Below are 24151 nucleotides of genomic sequence, written 5' to 3'. Positions count from 1 at the left end.
TTTAGTTGATGCCTGGGACACTCACCTTTCAATTTCAAACCTCTGTGGAGCAATGTATGGAAATATAATATCTACATATTATCAAACTTCCAGTGTCCAGACTTTTGTCCCAGACAATAGGGATCTGATGACAATATACAGAACTTGTAGAATTCTTTATGTTTGCTTTGTAATTGCCACTTAGATAAGCATTTAAGCACCCAAGCTTACAGATACCCCAAAAATATCCAGGATCCGTAGACAAGGTTTGGTCTCGAGCCCCTTAGCCTGGTGAGCCATCTTTGTCCACTGACCACACCAAGGAAGAACTGTGTGCAGGGTACTGCATCCAGCCAGTATTAAATTCTTGTTAGCGTCCCGAGGGTGTTGTGTCAACTCCTTAGCTATATCTGTGTAGCTTCTGCATTTGCAACAGAAGTGATCTCTTACCTTTCCACACAAAGATCTTCCTTGCAGCACCGTTGTCCAAAATGAAGCACTCCTCAGACAAAAGCATAGCCATGGAGAAGGGGTTTTCCTCTGCTACCACAGACACCTTCATGGATCCACTTGCATCTGACACCTAAGAAAGCAATAATTCCAAATTTAGATCAGCTCTGGCTTTTACAACCAAATGAATTTCTACTCTCAAAATTACTATAAAAATCAGTTACCATTCCTATATAAATGGCTGCAAAGTAAGATATGCTAATGACTAATTTTTTGTTTCATTTCATTTTACATCCATTAGAGGGAGATGTAGTGTTAATTTTAGTGAGTTTGCTGGATCTGTGTCTCACAACTTAAATCGGTTTCTCTTCCGCTTTCAATTCAACTTCTCATTCAGCGAACACCTCACAATTAAAAATCTGTATTTTCTTCAGCTCTTCCGATATGCTCAGCTGAACTGGTGGAGACCCTAGGTGTCATCTTCTGCTACCAAGCAACCCACACTGAAGCCAAAGGTATACATACATGCTGAACAAAAGCATTTGAAATGATAATAAAATAGTCCTCCACTGATATTAACAAGTGAAATACCTACCTTTATAACCTACAGTTCTTAAACGGGAAACTGTAATACAAGACCTGTTGCAGAATCTGCTTTGTAACCTCTACCACCACTGTAAGTTCATGTAGACCTTTAAAACTTTCTAAAATTCACTCCTACATGGCCAAAAGACCAGTTATTACTACTGAAAATAAGTTATTACTATTGTAATAACTTTTCTAGTAGTCTTTATTTCCTTTCCTATAATTAAATATTAATTTTAAATACACCATTATATCTTCTATTGTATATTATGGAAGCAGAAGATGGAAATTACCACTGCATATAAAAAATAAAAATCAGCTATTATACTTACTGTGAGGGCTCACCGTAGACCTGTCTCCTGACTCTGACACTCATTGTTACATTGGAGCATGTTTAAATGTAGCTAACAGAGCTCTGTTAGACTGACCCATGTACTTAGAGAAATTTATTAGATATCCACAGGATTTTCTGAGAGTCCTTAGGATTCCAAAATTCACTGGAAGCACTTTTCTCTAGTATTGTCTTACTACAATGGTCCTGCTCATACACGCAGGCCTTCTTTTTTCTTCCTTTTGTTTTTTCCTTCTTTTTTTTTTTTTTTTTTTTTTCCCTAAAACCCTGCTATAAAGATAAACGTGCGCAAGATTTTTTGGCAAGAATGGCATGATTAATGGGAACTAAACACAGCCTTGTAACAATGATTACCTCATACAGTCTTCTTGTAAACCCCAGCCACACATATGGGTAGGGGAGGAATCACGTAACAAGCTGTAGTCTGTGGGATGCAGGAGCTGTGGAGGGAGTGACCCACCCTCTCTCATACATCACAGCAGCTTTGATGCTACTATAGATGGCACCTAGAAGGTAACACGCGTGGGGATCCAGTAGCACTTAGTGCTGTCAGAGTGTCACTTGTTGACCAAACCCTTCTTATTAAGTGACAACAGGGAAGGGAAGAAAGTACATTATATGCCACTGACAGATTCTTTTGTGTCACACAAGGCAACCTTATTGCATGAGCCAGAGCACAAAGTGCTGGAGATAAAGGTCCAGATCTCAATGCTAATGAGAGCTTGTAAAAAAAAGTACGCTTCTTGCAGTCTTCAGGAGAAAATAATCTCTTTTTTTTTGTTGGGAAGGGGAAGGATAAAGTCTTTTCTAGATTTCATTAAAAACATCCCCCTTTTCCAAATATTTTCGCACTTCTTGTCTCAAATGGGAGAATATGAAAGAAGGAGGAGTGGGGAGGGGGGAAGAAACAAAATACAGGCCTAGAAATAGTCGGGGTGTTTTTTCAGAAAAAGAAATAGTTGTGTAGCCATGTACATAGGTAAGGTACTGTATTGTTAGTTCGAAGAATCAGTCCCATGCCTCTTCTAGGAAAGACCAGTATGCCTAGCACGATGTGAGGAAAAATCATAACTTTACTGAACTTAATCATAAAACTCCTACTGATTTAAATTGAGTAAATATTTAATTCATTTTTTTTTATAGGTAATTTTCCTGGCAGTGGCACTGTCCCAGTCAGTGTTAAGCCATCGCAGGCGAGGAAGGAGGGAAAGCACATTGCAAAAGAAAGGAGTTCTGCATTCAAATTCCTTTGAATTTTTATATAAAATATAACATAACTGTCCATATCTCAAACTCTGCTAAGAGTATCTAAATCATATATAACTACTAAAACTGTCACTGTTAAAATCAAGAAGGCAGGAAATATAATTTGATTTAAGACCAATTAATCCTTCTTTGACCTGCACTGGCCATGCTTAACTTGTTTCCTGAGTAAACAGGACTGTAATCCATTTTTTAACCCTCAAATTACCTGGGCTCTCTTGATTGACATCCTTTGAGAAACTTCTCCATCAGCTGCAAATCAACTAGCACAACTGCAGTCCTGTAACTGAAGCCAGAACTCCATATATGAGGGATGAATGAATGCATGAATACTGTTGAGCATACCTAATTAAAATAAATAAATAAATAACTTACCATATATAGCTTAGCGCTTCTCCTGTTTGCAATATCAGCCTGCTCATCATCACCATCATCATCACACTCGGGAAGCACTGGCTTTCTCCCTAAAACCTGTACAACAAGAGAATAACAAATTCAATGCAGAGAGAGAGTAGGTGCTGTAGTATAAATACCTAAACGCTGTAATGTGTTGTCCCAGTAATGGATTAATTGTGATCATCTTTACATATAATCCAATGTAAACCCAAACTCATGGGTGACTTGTTTACAAACACGTGGACAATTTTAAATAACTGTGTCAGATCTCCAGCAGCTTTAGATCTTCATGCTGTCTTCCCTGCAGGCCAACTTGCCGGTCGTCTATAACTAGGACAGGAAATGTTATGTAGAGGAAAGCTTCAAAGGATACACACACACACAAATACACAGAACAGAAAGGTTTATGTGATCGTATTCCGTGTGTGTGTTTATACGTCTGTCTTCCCCTTTTCCTCCCAGTAACTTCTAAACTGTCCACAAGCACATCTTAGAATTTTTGGAATTACATTACTCTCAAAACATTTAACAGCGCTAAAATTCAAGCAAAGTGAAATATAAGAGTTGAAATTATCTTTTAAAATATTTCAACTGACAATATAAAATATCAGATTATGAGTTCAAAAATCTTAAAAATTACAGATTCTTAATCCCATTTTAAGGGGGAAAATTTAGTTAAGGTCTTGAAAAAAATTTATGGGGTGAGGAAATAATTTTCTTGCTCCACCACCAGAATACCAATTTTAACACTGTGATTGTTTTACATCAGAGTAGTTTCACACCATGGGTAATGGTATAGCAACTATCCCTACAAGAAATTTACAGAAGTTCATCAAGAACATGTTATGGTCAGGTAGTCATCATTAGATCCTAGTCACTCTTTCTTAATCATCTTTACTTAATGATTAATATATGACCAGATCCAAATGTTACATACAGAGTATTGTGGATTTCTATGAAATTACATCCCAGAGTGAAGGTACTAATAATTGATACATCTGAGTAACTAAGTATTACCATCAAGTACTAGGGCAGTCCCAGCCTTCCTATTGACACAGTGCATTTGCACATAACATGGAGTCACATGCAATAATACTGTAAATATTTGATAACAGGGAAGCCTGACTAAGCATACAGCTGCAAAGAATTTGGCAAAAAAACAATATAGCTTAAATATTTAATACAAATTTACCATCTGTGGAGCTTCCTGACCTGGTAAAGCCAGTTATATGGTTTTAAAAAAAAAAAAAAGCGCCTTGTTAAGTGTGATTGCTGCAGTTTAAGCTAGAATATTTCACTTGTGACTTGTTGAAGGCAAGAAAGTAACGCCCTGAGTGCTTAAGAAAGACGTTACCAGTAGCTCTTCAGTAGCTATTGGTCAGCATTTCCTGAATTTATGCTACATGGCTACAGATTTACTAATGTATAGGTCAAGTAGGGCTACATGTTCATAGCACAGTGCCACCATGCTGGTGAATGGCTAAAAACAGTGGGCATATGTGGCATATCGACACAAGGTTTCTGAAAATGTTTCCCATCCTAGATTTTCACACTAACCAGCAGCCTGCACACAAGCCATAGAGCACCAAGAATAATGTTGTCTTTGTAATGCAAGGGGCAAAAAATTGCCAAATAACAGGAATGTATTTTACCTGAACAGACACTGAATAGGTTTGAGGGTTTTACAACATTTGACTTTCAGTAATAATTAAGAAGGTACAAGTTTTATTAATAACACTTCCAGAAGTCCATATTCACCTGCTTCATTAGGTATTTCCAGCAAAAAATACACAAAACAAAAATACACAAAAATTGTGATTCCTGGTACAGTTAAAGTCACCATTTTCCCTTGCCATGCATATAGAAAACCTGTGGCACCACAATTATTTTGCAGCTTTGTTTTAAGTTGCTAAAAGTGATATAAAATAAACTGCTTGCCCAGGGGTCTTTGAAAACTGCGCAAGTACCACTCTGAATATTTTCAAACAATGCTAAATAGTGCCTGTTGGTGTTTGTGAAAGCATCTTGACAGAAGCAGCCTCTCTATTCATAGCACAGTCTAGGCGCTCCACTCTGGTGGCAATTAAACAAAGCAACCTCTATAGTTTAAAAACTGGGCTTTAAAATTGGCCCCAGCACAGTTTAGATTGCTGGCCTGTTGGAGTCTTAAAACTGCATGTAGAAATGCTTTCCTGAACTAGACAGAGAATTACTGTCAGACTCCCTAAGTCTTATCTTGGGAAATCTCAGTTCATCAGTACGGGCACACAGAGGGGTCAAAACCTCCTTTGCGCAGGTGCAGTTACAGGTATGAGATGAAATGCCCTGGAAAGGGCAGAGACATTCTGGTTCTGGGGAAATCCATTTGCAATTCACTAAACAGCACCTTACACAGTAGCTTCTCTGGCTAAAGCTAGCCCTGTGCTTCAGCACAGACGAGCAGAAAAGGAACATTACTGATTTTTGCAGTTCTTCTGCAGTTTCTCAGAGGAGCCCAAAAATAAATGGAGAAGGGTCTTGAGGGTTCTCGCTTCTCCTGCATTTGAAATCACAGTTGCTTGTAGATCCTGGCATTTTGGTGGCCCTTGTTAAGAAGGGACAAGATGTGCTTCTCCTCCCACCAGCTAAGAAAACCCAGGACTTGTGAGGAGGGCTGTGCAGCCAACACAGCTGTTAAAAGAAGCCTTGAGCTGAATCACTAATGGGTATGTAACCTCTGTGTGTTGGTATCAAAACCAGAAGATGATACTAGGCTAAAATGACCTAAGGCATGTGAAGACACCAGTTGTGAAGAGATGCAGTGTGCACTATGTATACTCAATGTAAGAAGTGATACAGTATGAAATACATACAGTCAGTACTCTTTTGTATTGCTAGGAACAACTTACATCATTGCCAACATGCATTAATTTCAGCCAGTTGTCATATAGATTGGAGGATGAGAGAGATCACGGAAGGAAAAATTCTGTGCATAAACAGAAAGCAATTTATGCTGAAAAAAAATGTTCTGTCCCAAAGAAATCCCTTCCAGAGAAGTTGTCTTTCCTCCTTCTAAGGTAAACTCCAGTGCTACAGCTGAGTCCACACGCAGCCACACATATGCCTGGATGTTATCGTAACTGATAACTTCATCAATAAGATTATGAAGTGTGTCTTGAACAACAGCTAACTGCTATGCTGGAATTGGGTGGTATCGTTACCTAAGCATGTGGCTGGCTGAGTTGGGGCTCTCCAGGACACCTCACCTTTATACAGATAATTGTCATGTGATGCATCAGAAAGAAGACCACAGAACCATAGAATCATAGAATCATTAAGGTTGGAAAAGACCTCTAGGATCATCAAGTCCAACCTTCAACCTAACACTACCGTGTCTCCTAAACCATGTCCCAAAGTGCCATGTCCATACATCTTTTAAATACCTCCAGTGGTGGCGACTCTACCACCTCTCTGGACAGCCTGCTGCAGTGCCTGACCACTCTGTCAGTAAAGAAATTTTTCCTAATACCCAATCTAAACCTCCCCTGATGCAGTTTGAAGCTGTTTCCTCTCATTCTATCACTAGTGACATGGGAAAAGAGACCAACACGCACCCCACTACAACCTCCTTACAGGTAGTTGTAGGGAGCAATAAGGTCTCCCCTCAGCCTCCTCTTCTCTAGACTAAAAAAACCCAGTTCCCTCAACCTCTCCTCATAAGACCTGCTCTCCAGACCCTTCACCAGCTTCATTGCCCTTCTTTGGACACGCTCCAGCAACTCAATATCCTTCAGATCATGCCAGCTGAGACTACTGTCAAAGGCTCCCAAAGCTTTTCAGTAAGGTTCCCCAATAAAATTACTTAAACCAACTGACAGTTTAAAGGGCATTGACTCTTCTGATTCTTATCTACACATACTCTTAGTTTCACACAGATCCTGTGGTAGCTATATACACAGGACCTTGCTCATATAATTCTCTCTGTAGAGACAGTCAGGCTGCTCCACTGGGTCTTAACATCTTATGATCCAGTGTACTGACAGCGCTAGGCTGGCTCTTCTGGGCTTCTCTGAGCTTCAGGACCCTGACTCACAAACCTGCCAAGAATTCAAACCCACAAACTCACCCTACACACCTCAAAATAGCAATGCTCTCTTGGGAATGCAAAAGAGCCTAGCCATACCTTTCCCCGGATGTCCAACCGTATTGGCAAGTTCAGACCATGCCTCTGATAAATACACAGGTGCACACACAGGTTTTGAAGCCACTTTTAAAATCATTACTATTATTATGCTTTACTGCAGTGGAAATAATCTAAAGAATAATTAGTGGCCCTGAAAGCATACCCATGGCCCAACTTCTTCTTTCTTTGCAGCTACTGATTTCAAGACCACAGAGACTCTTCATATCCCTTCACCTAACCTGCCTTTGCCAGATTAAGGCATCAAACCACCCCTCACTCTCTGTTGCTCTGCCACAGAATGATGCTTATTGTCTCCCCACCATTGCTTCCTGTGTGCAGGTTTATCAGAGTCCTGGAGAAAACCATGAGCAACTCTGGCCTCAGTGAAGGTGCACTCAGACGTAGTGCCACTATTCTGCAGTGACCGCTGGTGTGCACAGTCTAACCACACAATATACATGAGGTTGTTTAACCACTTGAGGCCTAGGCTGCTTCACATCTATCTCAGATGTGCCCATAGCTGGCTACAGCAGAGCCTACCTTGCTTTACATGGCTATAGCCTAATGCTGGCTTATCTCTCAATGACAGCATCGCACTGCTGAGTTAGCATTGTTTTAGTGAAAATATTCATTAACTCCACACCTTTAGATCTTGTCTATGGGTGGTATAACAGGAAGTCAAGCTGCATTAATTTTAAAAGTTTTGGGTTTTTTAAGTTCTGTTAAACCTTTGTGTTGACACTCTTAGGTTAGCGCAAGAATATCGTAGTAGAAACCAACAGAACATCAGTTCCTCTACAACTGCGCAAGTTCACCATTATCTTGTGGTAAACACAATGTAGCTTACCCTGCCTGCAAAACCATAATCCCTGTTCATACCCTCATGTGCACAAGCTCTTTTCTGTAAATATCTGCACCCCCTCAGAGAAGTGCAAAATAAAGAGCCAAACCTTTTACTGACAAGTGAAATTCTGCTCTGTTGCCCTTAAAAAAGAATAGAAGATATCAGAGACAAAAGGTTTCTAATCTGTCTGAATGTGACAAAGTAAATAATTTAAAATAAACTCATCAAAAGAAATTCAGCAAACATTGTCTTCCTAACTAGAGAAACCAGCTCTGTATCATAAAATAGTTGATATTGATGAATGGAAGCAAGAAGCTTGAAGAGTTCAGTGAGGCTGAAAATCCAACTAGGAAAACAATACTTGAAGAACACGTAAGGTGAAGGTTAATTAAGACAGAAAACCAGTTTTGTACAGTTTAACATGTGTACACTAGCACCGTGTTTGTGTTTCTTCTTACTATACACAGTTTGGGTTAGGTTTCTGGGTCTGAAACTGAACTATTTGTTGTGGCTGTGATCCCAAGCGTCAGGTCTCAAAACCACTCAAATTCCCTTCTTTTTATGCTAAGAGCAATAGAAAGAAAAGCAAGACATTCACATACCTTTAAGCTGTCTTGTGGGCCTGACATTTTATTACTAAATACTTATGGAAAACAATCAGGATTAGTAGCTCATCATTTACTTTCTTGCACTCTCTGACATAGCAAGTATATCCTGCTCCCGCAAACTCAAGGTACATGTGTAGGCTGTGACAGAGAATAAATCCTCCGTGCAAGACAATAGGTCTGAACTACAGGCACAGCGTGAATTCATTGGTAAAGGCTTAGATTTTATTAACCTTCAAAGCAGAGAAAAACATTACAAGGAATGTGTCTCTCAAATAAATATTGCTTCAAATATCACTCTGGTAGCCAGTAAAAGGAAAAAATCCGGCAGAGAGAGAAAAGGATGAACATGTTGCAGGCTAGTAACCACCTGGCCGACCCTGGGTACCAGTGCAGACATACGCCCAGAGGATCATCAGGCAAAGGTAGCTTCAGGGCTTCACTGCTGAAGTAACCAGCCACAGTTTCACTTCTAATCATTTTGGCTTACTGGTTCTCCCGACAGAGCACAACCACGGCAGAGGAAATTCTGGTCCAGACAAAAACAACTTTTGACATTGGTCAGACTATGAATAGCTGAGTATGCTTATTTCACTGGCCATTGTAACCTAGAACTCTTTCCATCAATCTGAGCAAACGTTCAGAGTCTTACAAAAAATTACACTCCCAACAGGCAAAAAAAAATAAAAATTCTTTCACAAAACTGCTTCCAGGTTGCTAGCAGGACTTCTGCCTAAAGATGCCTCTCACTAGCAATTCCAGCAACAACAGACGTCACTACACGCTCACCTTGAGCAGACGACCTCCCACCTGCCTGAACAGAGACTGAAAATAAGGTGGAGACAGCCATAATGTAGTGAGAAGCAGGCACGAGGATGTTTTACCCTAACAAACAGTTCTGGCACGTTGTTAATTTGTTTTGGTTTTACCATGTAATTTATCAAAAGGACTTTCCGGTACTAAGGTCTAAACCTGATCTGTGCGCATTCGGCTTGCTATAAAATAGCAAAATGCATCAGTTGCTCATGGCACTTTTGATGCATAAATTATGGCCCACATTTTTAGCCAGTTTCTGTCGTCTCAGGAATTTCAAATGCAAAACGTAATTTTATTCATAGCTCTATGCTTAACTTACTAAAAAAAGGGCATTAGGCTTTGGCGTTTTTTCATACAATATTTGCAACTTTGCATACCTGTCTGGGATAATTTGAATATAAAGCCTTTAACTGGTATGATAATAATATTCTAACATTAATTTTCCTCTCTGTGAAACAGGCCACAGATAACATGTTCACAAAAAAAAGTATGTAGATCAGTCCCAAGAGTACAAATTCAATGTTTTTCAATAGTTTGCCTCCAAGGTAAAAGAAGATACCTTCTGTCCTGCTGGGACTGCACAGCTGGCAGTATCTAAGCTAGCTATTTACACTGAGATCGAGTATGCACAAAAGGTGTTGAGGAAACCCCCAGCCTATTAGTTATCTTCAAATGTCTGGCTTTTAGGATGCTTCCAAGATGAACAGTGATCCCACACTAAAGAAACCAGGAGGGTTGATGGCAGTAACTGTGCAAACACAGCAGGCTTTTTGTAACCATTACTACTGCTGAATATTGAGAATTGAGCTGTTCAGCAACCTGCCTACCTGCAGCACAATTAAAAATACAATAAGTAATCACGCCTATATTATTTCTACATTTATATTCATCCTTTCTACCCAATTTTTTAATCTTATTCCTTTATTACATCCTCCTCTGATACCAGCAGAAGCATTAGAAATGAGACCCAAATCCTGCAGACCCTTGCACATGTGCCTGAGATGCCTGTTTTATCTGCTTTATTGAGACATAAAGTTAGGCACATACTGAAGTCTTTGTAGCTTTGCAGGTCTTGGTTTGAAAGCCTTGTGGATAAAAAAACTTGTGTGCTGCATCACAGTGCATGCTTAAGTGTTGGAAAATAATGGAAATAAATCAGTAATTAATGCCAACAGGGAGCCTCAGTCCAAAGAATATGTATCTGCTAAAACCCACAAAACTCCCAGGTTTTTGTTCCTTAAAACACCTCCACTTTTGCAGCAGAGCATTTGCAGTGCCACCACACAGGCTGGTCCTGAAGCTGTGGCAGGCTAGACCATATCAATATTGGGGTAAAAAGAGGAGTATTGCAAATATTCTGTGAAGCTTGAAGCGGCAGGGAATGAGCTTGAGGCAGCCACAGGTGATGGGCAGCCAGTGAAACCACTAGAAAACCAGTGTTCCCTGGGGACCTATAGTGGCTGGAGGGAGAGGCAGGCAGCCGTGATACATAGCAGCGCTGGGGCAAGCAGAGGGAGCTGTAGCAAGGTGTTTCCGCATTCAGTCCATGAGATGGGAAAGTGGAAAAAGGTACCCAGGGCACTGAAGCATTCTCCCAGTGCACCACTGGCTCAGAATTTCCAGTCCATACAGCCCAATAGATCAGGTATGCCAGGGGACCCTCTCTGGTATGACATCCAAACTCTGGCATCCAAGACAGAGCATAGATTTGGACTCTAATGTCTAAGAAAGCAAGTCAGAGAGTATTTTGATAGATTTTTCCCTAATGCCTCCAGCTGAATCTTGAAATAAATATTTATTAGGACAGAAAAAGAGACAGAGCAAGAATGTTTCTTTCTCCTGGTTGTATAAGAGGTACATCCTGCTTAGCTCTTTGAAAATCATTTCGTCCTGCTATTTTAGGTGCCCTCCACTAACTGATTTCTGTTTTTAAGTTCCTATGTATCTCCTCAAATTTTGTGTAAAGGAGCCAAAATGTTCAACAAAGGGACTATGATTTACAGCTCTTAAAAATTAGAAGTTGCAACATTGATTACTGCAATATTTAAATCCATCTTATGTAATTTTATCTACCTCTTATTTTACAAGCAAAGCCAGATAGTATCAAAGTCACAGGCAGTTATGTAAGCAAAAGACCTGGCCCTTATAACCTGCTTTGCTGTAAATACAGTAATTATATTTACATATTTCTTCAGCATTACACGCTCGGTGGTGCTGGAAATACTGAACTGATCCCACAACACATAGAACAGTTTCTTCTATGTAGCTGTTCTTCACCCTTGCCCAGATGTGAGAGGTCTTTTAGTCCAGTGTTACGTGGCCTGGATAGGAAACAGTAATCTCTGCATATGCAAACTCCTCTGAAAATAACCTACAAAGTTTTCCTCCCCGAGCCCTTCCTGCGCTGCAGAACTTTCACTAAAGAAAAGTCAAAGGCAACCTTGAGGAGAGATCCCTTGAGAGTTGCTCTGTACAGGGGTTGGGATGAGGCAGACCTGGTGAAAAAAAAAAAAGGGGGGAGGGGGAATTCTTTTCAAGGTGTATTTGTCTTGGGGAGATGTAGGATTCCAGGAACAGCATGTCTCTGAGATTTTTATACAACAAGGAAACTCTGCCTTTCAGTTCTTCTCCATGAAATGCCCCTGTTGCTAGAAAGTACATGGAAATAACTGCTAACAACTCCATGTGGAGATAACTGCTAACAACTCTTTCCTCTGGCCTTGTCTTCTTAATTATGCTCATTTAATAACTGAAAATTATAGTGGTTTTTCATCAATAGATTTCTTGATAGTCTAGCACAGAAAAGAAAAAAGCCATTACAAACTCCATTAATGTTCTAACATGTAATTATATGATTATAATTGACTCACGTGGTAACCCTGCAAGCACTACAGCTGAAGAAGAAAACAGAACAAAAATATGTGGTTTTCTCACTCACAAGAATGCAAACGAGACATGTTATGATTTAATTGCAAGCACTTCCAGAAATTCATTACGTTTTTAGAAATTCACTAAAATATCTAGTATAGAAGCATCTTTCCTAGCATAAGAAATTGGGTTTTCAACCATCTAATATTAGAGCTGTTCATAAATTATTTAGTTCATGCCATGCAGTACAATATATCTGAACATCTTCCAAAATAAATCTCTAATGCAGGTGCTGAAATTTGTATGTGGAGACTTAATTAAAAGCCTGAGTTTAAGATGTACTTGGCACCTGCAGCTCCTGTTCAGTTCACTGTCATTTAAGTACCTGGCTTCAGGCAGCCAAGATTGAAAACTGCAGCCTGAAGAACATTATGGGTAACTCGCAACATTGCTGAAGAGTCCTCCTACTACCCTCTGCCATTCTTGGGCAAATCCCTGCTGATTTTCTACCTGGGCCTGGGGAAAACACTGGGCCAAATGCTCAGCTGGTGTAAAGCAGCTAAGCTATACTGAAATCCAAGCCATGTGTTTTTTCTCTGGGTACAGGTCACATAATTAAGTCCTTTAAATGGAAGTTTGCATCAAGAAAAAGGACGGTCCTTAATGAAGGAGATACAGTCAGTGATTAGAAAGAAAACAGGACGCCTGGTTTTGACAGCTTGAAACCAGCTCCCTGCAGAGCAAGGGGTTTGTACTTTGTATCCACATTCATAGCCCATCAAGAATTTTAATTAAACAGTGTAATGATTAATAAACTTCCACTCCTCAGATTGGACAGATGTTGCTGTGAAATGCACATAAGCACGTGTTGTATTTTTCCCCCTGGACTATTTTGAGTTCATATCCTACAAACTCTTACTGTTGAAAATGTAAAGACCCAGATTGCGTTCTTGCCAACACCTGCATATATCCAAAACCATTCCAGTGAAGAAGTGTATTTATTTTCCTCAGGGGTAAATTTGACCCATAGTTTCAATGCAGCCTGAGAAAGCTGTCTGTTCATCTGAATATCTTATGCAACTACACCTAGTAATTACAGCTAATAGTTTTGCTATTTTCTGCCCATTAACTTTCTTAAGTCTTTGTGTTCTCATGAAAATATAGTTACCTTCTCTGTGCGTGTCTGACTGCATAGTTGATACTTTGCGTTGGGAACTGGTACAATTTCCATTGCCCTCATCCCTCTCAGTGCATTCATTTTTCTTTTTATGTGACTGTTAAATACTGCCTCTGCCCTGGGACTGAAATCCATTTCTAGTATTTATTTCACAAAACTCCCTGGAAGCTTGTCCATTTTCTGCAACTGTCTCAATTTAGATAATAAAAGATACTACCTTGGCTTACATATTCCCAAAGCTATGCATATTGTGGCCTAATGTGGCTTATTAGTATATTTTCTTATTGGGCATTTTCTTGCTAGTGAACAGGTCAGGCTGGACCATAAGAGTTACACGCAATTCACAGCATATGAATTCATAACATGTAAAACTGTAAGAAAACATGTAAAAGCAGAATAAAACTGTGTACAATCTACATGATTAAACAATTGTTTAATCCCTAACAAATGCCTGGAATTTGATTACCTCTCCTCCTCCTCCTGCTGCGTCGCCCTCACCCCCACTGTCCTCCACTCCTCTGTATACAAAACAAATAACCCTCTCCTTAGCATGACTTGACGTCATAATACAACCAAAACCACGGGAATGAGAAGAAATGCAAATGTTACGAGAGCAGCAATAGCAATTTTTGCTTTTACGGAGTTGTGAAGGCAGATCCTACTCTTGCTGGCTCTGGGAAGGGAGCAGGGATGAATCTGGTGGGGCATGCGCTGCTCTTCAAGCCTTATGCAACGATCCATGTGACAGGACCAGAGACCGCAGGAACGTGCCTAGCTCCTTCAGAGAAGCATGCCCTTGCACTGTCAAACCCATTTATGCTAGTCACAAGTCAGAGCAAGCCTTCATTTTCCCCAGCTACCTCACTGTGCTCTGTGCTTCCCTTGGAAATTATCCTTGTTGTATTAATTTTTAGGGGCTTGAATTGAAAAAGAAAGGAGAGAGTGGTCCTTCTCTCCTGTCCACGTGCCCAGACACTTATCCAGCTAATTTAAGGTTTACTGGAGCTTGACATTGTGGTGATTTGCATTATTTGGGTCTCTAGAGAAGCAGCCTCAGTAACTTTCATTTGGGATGGGCTCTCCTTATTTTCTGTGCTCTTGAGATTTTATCCACGTGCTTGAGTTTGCACTGTGTACTGCTACCGGTCTCTTTCCAGTGACAGAGGTGGAAAGGTGTGACTGGCTGGAATGTGATAAAACCATTCCCAGTCCTCCGTGCGTAGTGTCTATTTACACCACAGGCAAAAACAATCATCACTGAACACAATGGCATTCAGGAATTCTCGGTATTAAGCATTTCTTAGGAGCTTGAAAGAAAAAGGACGGAGGAGAAAGGCTGTGTCATTGCGAAGGAGGAAGAGGTTCCCTCTGTTGCTCAGTATTTAAACTAAGTGAATATTTACACAAGTATTTTATGATAAGTGAATTTGCATTCACCTGTTGTAAGGCCACTAGAATGCTAACAAACCCAGGCACACGACAGCTACAAATGCTGAGCAAACAAAAGTCGTGGCATTTTTTGCTTAAAAGCAGAAGAGTAATTTCAAAGATGTGTACTAACATGATACTTCAGTTTCTTGCGGTTTTAGACCTCAGCAGTCATGTGTCTCAGGTTTCATTGTTTCAGCCATGACATCAAAAATCTTTACAGAAATGAAACAAAAGCCAAAAGCCTCACCGTAAAAACTGCGGCAATCACAGGCTACCAAGAGATGAAGTTTTAAGGGAGTCATTTGTGGGGAAGCAATGAAACAGTCCTAAGAGTCAGACTGTTTCGTCTGCATAGACAAGAAGAACCTTCCTGAAAAGCGTTAGCTGAACACTTCACGATTAAGTAGAAGGGACAGATGCAGGCTCAATAATTAGTTTAGTTAAAACCCAGTTTATCTTAGGTTGTCATTGGATCTTATACCCTGCAGACAGACTGCACAGCTGCCTGAGATACTCAAAATCAACCATGGGGAGATGAGTCTGGAGTCAGAATAGTACTGTCAATCTACAAATCTTTTAGGGTATCTAAATATTTCAAATTACACAAATACAATAAAAACAAATAGACTAAGACTTTATCTTCCTCTTCTGCTTTATCTCTAGAGGTATGATACCAGATCAAGGTGTTGGTGCACTACACATGGAGGGTTGGATGCTTTGCATTTTCCCCTTGGGTGACTCAGAACTGAATTTCTGTCTCCTGCATTACTGCAATTAGCTTCATCTTCCCAAACAACTAGAAAACTTCACAAAACCAGGCAAGATACCTTGTTTCTCCAATCTACCATTACTCTGAAAGCCGAGGCATCGCTTACATGCTCGCTTGCCAAACAGTGGACAATAACTTCACTGGAGAAAGGGAACAGGGTACCTCAGTCATTCACTGATCCCACTCAGCATTTCCCACAATGCTGAATAATGGGTTATGGAAAATTATTTTTTAAATTTAGCTTCCCTGATTTGGTCCTCTCTTTAGAATTGGAGCAGAGGTTCCAACTACAATTAGAAAATTGTCCATCTGGAGCATGGCTACCTGTTACTGTGGCTGCTCTCTCAGACCCCAGCAATATCAGTTTATCTCTTGGGTATACAAACAGGGTGCTGTGAGATCTCTGCTTCCCAATGCAAGCAGTCAGAAGGACAAGTGTCAGTGTCGGTGCGGTCGGCCCAAGGGGGTTTCTGACAGGGCTAACAACTGCCCATAGAAGATTTTGCTCCCATGTTAGCTTTGAAACCATATATTTAGTGTTCCTTTTGGTTAAAGGAACAAAAAGAAGTGTAGTTAGCTCTAACCCTAATGCGGTCACTCTAAAGCGACCAAACTGACACAAGCATTGCTAAGACCTATTTTTGGATTGGTCCCATGCAGATTAAAAACTTCCTGCAACACAATTTGAACATTCAGGCCTAAGATTCAGCTGAATGAGTAACTCTATTCAGCTGTTTACCTGTGAAAACCAGTCAGTTACCGAGCAGCAACAGCAGCAATTTGTCCATGGTAGTCAGTTTATTTTTTAAATTTCCAAGGCAGCACTGCTTATTGAAACCTGCCAGTCAGTACCTCACCTAAAGTGCAAACACGGAGGTGAAACTAGGTAGATTAAATACCTTTGACGTGCTTGCACAGGAAGTTTCTGCCTTGTCTTTGCAGTTGATGAGTTCTAGTGATTCCTGCAGCATCCTATGAGACCTTCTGTACACCCACTGCAGGCCTGAGCTTTCCAGACACGCTGTGTTTCTGGACCGTGAGCACAGGACAGTCACTGTTTGTTCCCAAGTTGCGCCTGGTCACTACAGCAGATGAAAAAAGGGCTTGCCACTGTCAGAACCACTCACGCACCCAGCTTCTAGCCACTCTCCTTTCCTAGGGCGAGTAAGCTGTATCATGCTGGCCTGCCACACCAATTCATCCAGCCCTACAGCATGCTCCAGACAACTCTCTCCCAGGGGCAGATTGTTCAAGCAGTGCCATCCTGTTCCCAGGTCTTTGCTAAAAATGGTAGTTGGGAGCAGGCAATCACTCTTGTCAGACTAGTTCACCTCACCCGCAGCTCCCCAGCTCCCAAGGGGAAAGCAGGCTGGCCAGGAAACACCAGCCGCAGCAGGAGAGAAGTCTGGCAGGGTTTGTTGAATCAGGCTGCGTGTCTTGCCTCGGTGGTGGGGTGTAGGCACACAGCAGTCTTGCTTTACTGGCTGAGAGCCACAACTCTGTGCTTACAGAGCAGGGATAAGATCAGTTTCCTCTTTATGTTGGTACTCATGGTGGGCACGTCAGCCCCTGCCTGGTGAACACTTTTCTAGCAGTGCAGCATGAGCAAGTTAAGCCACTAATACTAAAGGAGGTGTATTTCTAGTTCATGAGAGAGGAATTAACTCCTTTTTCAGAGGAGATAATTTTAGGAAATCTCATTCTGATTTCAGTGATATACCAGGTGACAAAACGAATATTAAAAGTACATACTTCTTTTTGCTAGAGAATAAATCAACCTTTTTCTAAGAAAGCTGGAGATGGCAAAAATCCATCCTTCCTGATGTGGAGGGAAGAAACAAGCACAATGCTAGTTTCAGAGCAGTCAGCCTCAGCAAGTGGTACAGCAAGTGAAGAGACAATTTTGTAGCAGCAAGGAGAGATCAAAATGAAGAACACGAGAAACTGGACACAATTTGAACAGGAATAGGGATTAACAGTTTTTATATGTTTGTGAGGTAACTACCCTCCTGGTTTATTAGCAGCACATTTCAGAGCTTGGAGCGGGACAACTACAGCTGAGCTGCAGACCCCATTGCATGAGCAGCACTTCCAAAAGCAAGGCTAGAAGGTAAGCCCTGGCTGCTGACAAACTCACTCAAATCAGGCTTATTACAGTGGTGGCAATAAAAGCCATGATTCTACTTGCATTAACTACCCATTTTTCTTCTTTCTATATTCACAGTCCAAAAGGAAAAGCTTCTTTACTTCTTTATACACTGCTGAACAAGTGAAGAAAAGATTTATTTCCTGATACAGTAACAATGCACTACCGGATCAAAATGCAGCCTTGGCATTTTTCCTGCTCTTAATCATGTATCAAGGTTGCTACAAAACAACAGTTGCACACAGCTGAAATAGTCTGGCAAACAAATGCAGGGGCGAGGCCAGCATCTCCCTGCCACTCATAGCCTGTCAGGAGGAGGAGGCAGCCGGCTTCCTGATGGCCATCCCGGTGGTGGGCCTGCGTCCTTGCTGCGGCAGCACAGGAGTCTGACTTCGCGTCTGCACCTTAGTCAGATAAGAGGTGCAAAGTGCAGCTGTTCCCAACTCACACGTGAGCTTATCGGAAGCCCCGTGCAGAGCCTCGAGCAGTAACCCTGGGATGGGCTTGGCAGTAGGAGGCTGCTGCCACGGGACCCTGCCAGCAGGTTCCCACGGTGCCACCCAGCCGCGGCCCGCAGCAGGCTGCAACCCAACACCGTGATTCAAATAAGGAGCAGGAGGTTGGTCTGTGATTGTCAGCCTGTACTCTTTTCATAGAAGTTATAGGTGTGAAATACATGCCACATCAGAGCTGGTGTGAGAAGTCTGTACATGGAAGTAAAAGGCCAGGGATTGGGTTTTTTTTTTTTCCTTCAAAAATCTCCAGTGCACTGGGTGCCACCTCCCCTACTCCTGAGCACAGCCACATCTGTACTCACACCCGCGGCCAAAAAGTCTTTGCAAACAGATGGACAAATCACCCAAAGGCATCACCACTGCTAGCATGGCCAAGGGCTGGTGGCTCAGCACCTGGCACGATTTGATGCTTAGGCAATAATTAGTTATACTCCATGTGACAAAACCAAACGTGAGCACCATCAAAAATAATGGCATATCTGCATGCACCATTAGCATTACTTCCTGAAGTTTATCTGAAGTACAAGTTAATATTCTAATTGTACAATTCCCCATTTTTTTGAAGCACTGCTTATAACCCTGCTTCCCTCTTCCTTCTTTTTAGAGAATGAATGGAAAAAGCTTAATTTCGCACGCAAATGCCAAGTGACAATGCTTTTATTAGTATGTGGCCTCCAACGACTCAGTGCTCGATAATTTTTTTTCGAGATATGAAAACTCCATAAATTGGGAATTTTTTTTTGCACTCTGATCAGCTCAGTTCTGAAATCTGAATTCTGTTTTTTGAATAAATGGTCAAACTTTCTAAACATATGAGGAAGGGTCTTACTAGGGTTACTAGAGACTAGGTGCGTAAGAGTTTGTAGTAGAAGTGGTGATGCAAAGCAGGGTGTTTGGCCCCATGCATCTCCATGCACTTTGCTACGTTTGTTGATATCACAGACACAGTAATTCTACACACTTCCTCTTGTTCAGTGCTGTCCCACCTTGATGCTGCCCTTCCCTCATACAGAACTGCAGATAGTGTGGTTAATTCAGTCACCCTACAGCTAATTCAAAAAAAGTAAACATTTAGTTCTTAAAAAAGTATTCTCAGATGATTGATTATCTCAGACTTTACTTCCCAATAAACATACTACTGCTTGGATAAGGAGGGAAAACAAGTATAAACTGGCCTACCCTAACCTAAATCTGATTTACTGGAGTCCCTGAAGAACATAAAGTTTGAGCCCAATCCTATTTAGTTCCTGAGGTATAAATGCATTTTGTTCACAGCTATGTCAGTAACTGCTGCACATATTACAATACCTCTATGAGCTGGCGTGGTTCACTCCCATCTTCCACAGTAATTAATTGAGACCTCCCATTTCGTTCATTGTCCCGAATGCCAACAGCAACTTGAGTAGCCTTCAGACGTTCATATTTATTGCATGATGAGCCACACCACTGATAGATTTCCTAAAATAATTAAAAGCACACACATTAGCAATAAGATTCAACAATGAACAAAATTATGAAATTAATATATTAGTAATAATTGTTTTTGCACTTAAACCACCAGAACATCAGTGAAGTTACATCTTTCAGAAATACTTTTCAGAAGAGATTTGCTGCATCACCTAGATATTTGTAATATGCAAGATATTTATGTAATGTAATTTAGCATCCACATATTAGCAGATAGCTCCATCTCAGAATAGTCAGAGTTTCGGTTTGACTGAGTTTTATCCCAAATACAGATATATCTTCAGCTAAGGAACCTGAAACGCCTCAATTTCCTACTGCAAATTGTTTTTATTTCTTATCTGCCAGTTCCTCTCCTATGCTACTTCAGCAGTGCTGCTTCTCATCTGTGGCAAGAAACAAAGTAATTTCAAAATCTCAGGGAAAACCCTGACTGTATCTGCTACTAAAAGGTAATGTTAGATCTTTCAATCCAGTTTTCATTTTGGTGACTTTTTGCTGTATAATGATATTGTCACGCACTCTGCTGCAGCAAACAAAACCAGCTCGAGTGCAAACAGATGACGTAGGCATTTTAAATAAAAACTCTTCTTCACTGGAAGATTCTTCCTCAGTGTACAGCTGATCCAATGCTCATAAAAGTTTATTAACCTCTGATTAATGCAAGCCCTTCCAACTGTAGTTAGTACAAATGTCTTTATAAATTACTTCTAAAGATTTACAGATCAGGAATACGCAGTTTTTCTCGTCAGTTAAACCACCAAGTTTCTCTCCAGCAGACGATGAACATGTACCTGGTGCCGCTTCCTGCCTCAGGAACTGACTAAAATTTATACAGGCAAGAGACACATCTGTAAAAGATGCCTCCATTCAAGAAACACAGCAGTTAGGAGTAAGCTGCTGCTGCAGGGGCTATCCACCCGGCACTGGTTGCCACCTTTACAAAGAGTTCCTCGGACAGCACAGTAGCAGCTCTTCATGTAGATGAGCAAGCACTCTGGTGGCAGTAGCCCACTCCTAGATATCATCTTACAGGCCGTCAAGGCCTTCCTCTCATCTGGCTGAATGGTAGTGATTGCGTATGCCCTGCACATGTTGGGGAAAGCACAGTTCAACAAGAACGGAGCCTGTTCCCAAGGAGCTTCTAAGGAAGGAGCGCCACCAGAACCAGCCTAAGACAGGTCACCTAATCCAATCACACCACAGACCAAGGACCCCCAGTTTTGGCAAGTCGCATTATTCATCCTGAATGCACAGCATTTCAGAATAAAAAATGTCTTGACGAGAGTGTTGATGAGAATTACTAAAAAGAGGCAGAACATAAGCTGCAGAGCCACTAGAGGCTGAGCTGGAAGGAGCTACTCAAAGGAAATTAGTCAGCTTGGCTGGTTGCTTTTTTCTCCCCCTCCCTTCTTCTGGAGCAAAGTAATTTGATTCTGCCGCACATGATTCTATCAAATAGCCCAAATAGTACAGCAATAAAGGTACACAGTAATTTTCAGTTTCAAAAGAAGTTGAACTGGTTTGTGTTCATCTACAATGCAAATAACAAGGATTTAATCAGAGCCCTCCCTGAGTAAACTACAGGGGTCTTATTTTTACAATGCATATACAACTGTATAAAACAGATTTTGGATGAGAACATGTTTCGTTCAAAAACGCTTTTTAAGCTATTTCTGCTGACCACTATTGTTATTTAATAGTACAGGAAATGGTGGCTTGAGACAAGTGAGAGATGAAGTACAGTTTCTCAGCACTAGCAGATGCAGACTTTCAGAAGGCAGCTAACGATGCCGTCTGCATGTGGAACAGTGCTAGGTAACCTGATACTTTTCACCAGCTTGGACAGAAAAAAACCCCAAACTCAGTGATCTCACAGCCAAGTTCCCTTCTCTTTGGAAGCATCCTTCAAAGACGGATTTTTAAGCTTACATCAGGATTACACAGATTCCCAGACCTGGATCCCTTTCAACTTGCATATGTCATGCAGTGAAAGCTGTGAGGTTTTCAGCTTGCCTTTAGCAACTTGACTGTAGGCTTAAGACAATTAAAAAACAGATCTGCTTCCAAGTTCTGGTTTAAATACTGTCGGCTTCCTAAGTATCCAGACTCTGGAGACATACTTGGCTTCAGGTCTGAACCGTATCTTAAATTTGACTTTCAACATTTCCACAGGAAAAGAAAATATCTGTGCATACTCAGGGAAACAGAATTTTCTAAAGAATTAATGAAAGACTGCCTTGAGTTTGTAGAAAGTAAAAACTTTCAATTTGAGCAGATTTTTGAATACAGTTATAGCCATGCACTGCTTCAGCCACTCTCTCCCAGGTTTTGGGAGACTTCCCAAAACACAAACTCCTCTAGTTTCTGAGAATTTTAGCACTCAAACTTACTCATTCTCATATTGTCCTACCTCCTATTGAGCTTATTTGAAATTATGTGAGAAAACAGGCATCACTAGAGATACAGCAGCAATAAATTGGAATTCTTCATTTCCCACAGCCTATAGAAGCAGAAAGGAAGAGGAAGAAGACATTTATAGAGAATTAGCTGAACAGGTTGGCAGCTATTGCCTTATCTCAGTATGTATGCTGCTGTCGTAGTTTAAAGCCAGCAGGCAGCTAAATGCCACACAGCCACTCGCTCACTCCCTGCCAGCGGGATGGGGGAGAGAATCGGAAAAAGAGGTAAAACTCATGGGTTGAGATAAAGAGAGTTTAATAGAACATAAAAGGAAGGGAAAGTAGTAATAATGATAAAAGAATATACAAAACAAGTGATGCACAATGCAATTGGTCACCACCTGCTGACTGATGCCCAGCCAGTTCCTGGGCGGCAGCCCTGCCCTCCCAGCCAACCTCCCCGGTTTTTTTGTACAGCATGACGTCATATGACATGGAATATCCCTTGGCCAGTTTGGGTCAGCTGTCCTGGCTGTATCCCCTTCCAGCTTCTTGTGCACCCCAGCCTCTTTGCTGGCAGAGCAGTATGAGAAGCTGAAAACTCCTGACAGTAAGCACTGCTCAGCAACAACTAAAAAATCAGTGTGTTATCAACATTATTCTCATCCTAAATCCAAAACACAGCACTATACTGTCTACTAGGAAGAAAATTAACTCTATCCCAGCCAAAACTAGGACAATATGATGATCTCCAGAGGTCCCTTGTAACCCCTACCATTCTGTGACTCTGATTCTGTAATATCCACTTCTTATTCTATACCATCTACGTCATGCCCAGGTCGCACACTTTCCAATACATCCCCATTAATCACCACCACCTTTCCTGTCTGTTGATATATACACACAGATATCATTCCCTAAGTCTATGGGCCATCCCTCTAAAATGTCTGTTAATTCAGTCCATGACTTTGGGCTCCATCTGTCATAAGAGTCCTTCAGGGCAGGAGAGATGGTGTGCAGCGTTGGACTGTTGCGTACTGAAGCTAGTTCTGGTTCCATCACCACTGCAGTTTTCTGGGTTTCATCAAAATTCATTTGTCATTATTTGGGTGGGTCTTACTGTGATACCATTGATATGGCATATAGCAACCATGGTAGTGATGACATACAGTATTATATAGCCATTAACAAAATACAGTTCAAATCATTGGCTATTCTTACCCAAAATCAAATGCTTTTGAGGTACACATCAGAATTTCACATCCTTCCACGTTATCTACCAAGTGCACCCAGGTCCTTGAGCAAAAGCACAGATGGGTTTGCCTTTGCCCGAGGCAGGAATAACCCAGACTGTCTTCCCCAGCATATTTTTTATGTGCACTACAGTGACTTATCGCCTTCCGCAGTACATAAAAGTTTTGACTGGGCAGGGCCAGCTCAGTTGGCAGATCCCCTAGTGTTGACTAACCAGGTGGTTAGGCTGGAGTTGGCCAGCCAATTCATCCACCACTTGTCCATCTCCATCTTTCCAGGTCGTTACTGCCAGTGAGTCGGCATATGACGATGGTGCACTCTGTACAAATTTCCACCACGTGGGTTGTGTGCACTTGACTTCATCTGATCTTTGGATAACTACTTGATGTCCAGGTCATCATAAATCACCTCCAGCATGGCTAATTCCTTTAGGTAGTGGATACCTCTCTCCACGGTAGTCCTCTTGGCTGGGTGACATATAACACCTACCTTGAAGGGATACCTTTCCTTCACATCTTACAGGAGTCTCCTCCAGAGGCTGAGGGCTTGTGCCCTTTTTCCAATCACTTGCTAATGCCCCCTTCCCTAGAAAGAGATCCCAGCTGCTTGGCTTCCCTATCTAATTCCAGGCTACTCGCTCCGTTATCCCAGCACCGGAGCAGCCAGGTGACAA

At 41.3% G+C, this 24151-nt stretch overlaps 1 protein-coding gene across 1 annotated transcript in view; it reads right to left on the bottom strand.

The window, feature by feature from the left end:
* Positions 1-24151, bottom strand: part of SCIN (scinderin) — a 55798-nt gene that overhangs the window by 13481 nt on the left and 18166 nt on the right. Inside the window, exons 4-6 of the mRNA XM_075082938.1 lie at positions 19667-19816; positions 3005-3100; positions 430-562 (exon numbers count right to left, since the gene is read on the bottom strand). Coding sequence (XP_074939039.1) covers positions 430-562; positions 3005-3100; positions 19667-19816 — 379 coding nt within the window. The remainder of the gene's footprint in view (positions 1-429; positions 563-3004; positions 3101-19666; positions 19817-24151) is intronic.

Source organism: Phalacrocorax aristotelis, chromosome 2, assembly GCF_949628215.1.
Source record: "Phalacrocorax aristotelis chromosome 2, bGulAri2.1, whole genome shotgun sequence".
Taxonomy (NCBI): domain Eukaryota; kingdom Metazoa; phylum Chordata; class Aves; order Suliformes; family Phalacrocoracidae; genus Phalacrocorax; species Phalacrocorax aristotelis.
Note: the sequence above shows the minus strand (reverse complement) of the source record. Positions and strands in the feature narration are given on the sequence as shown.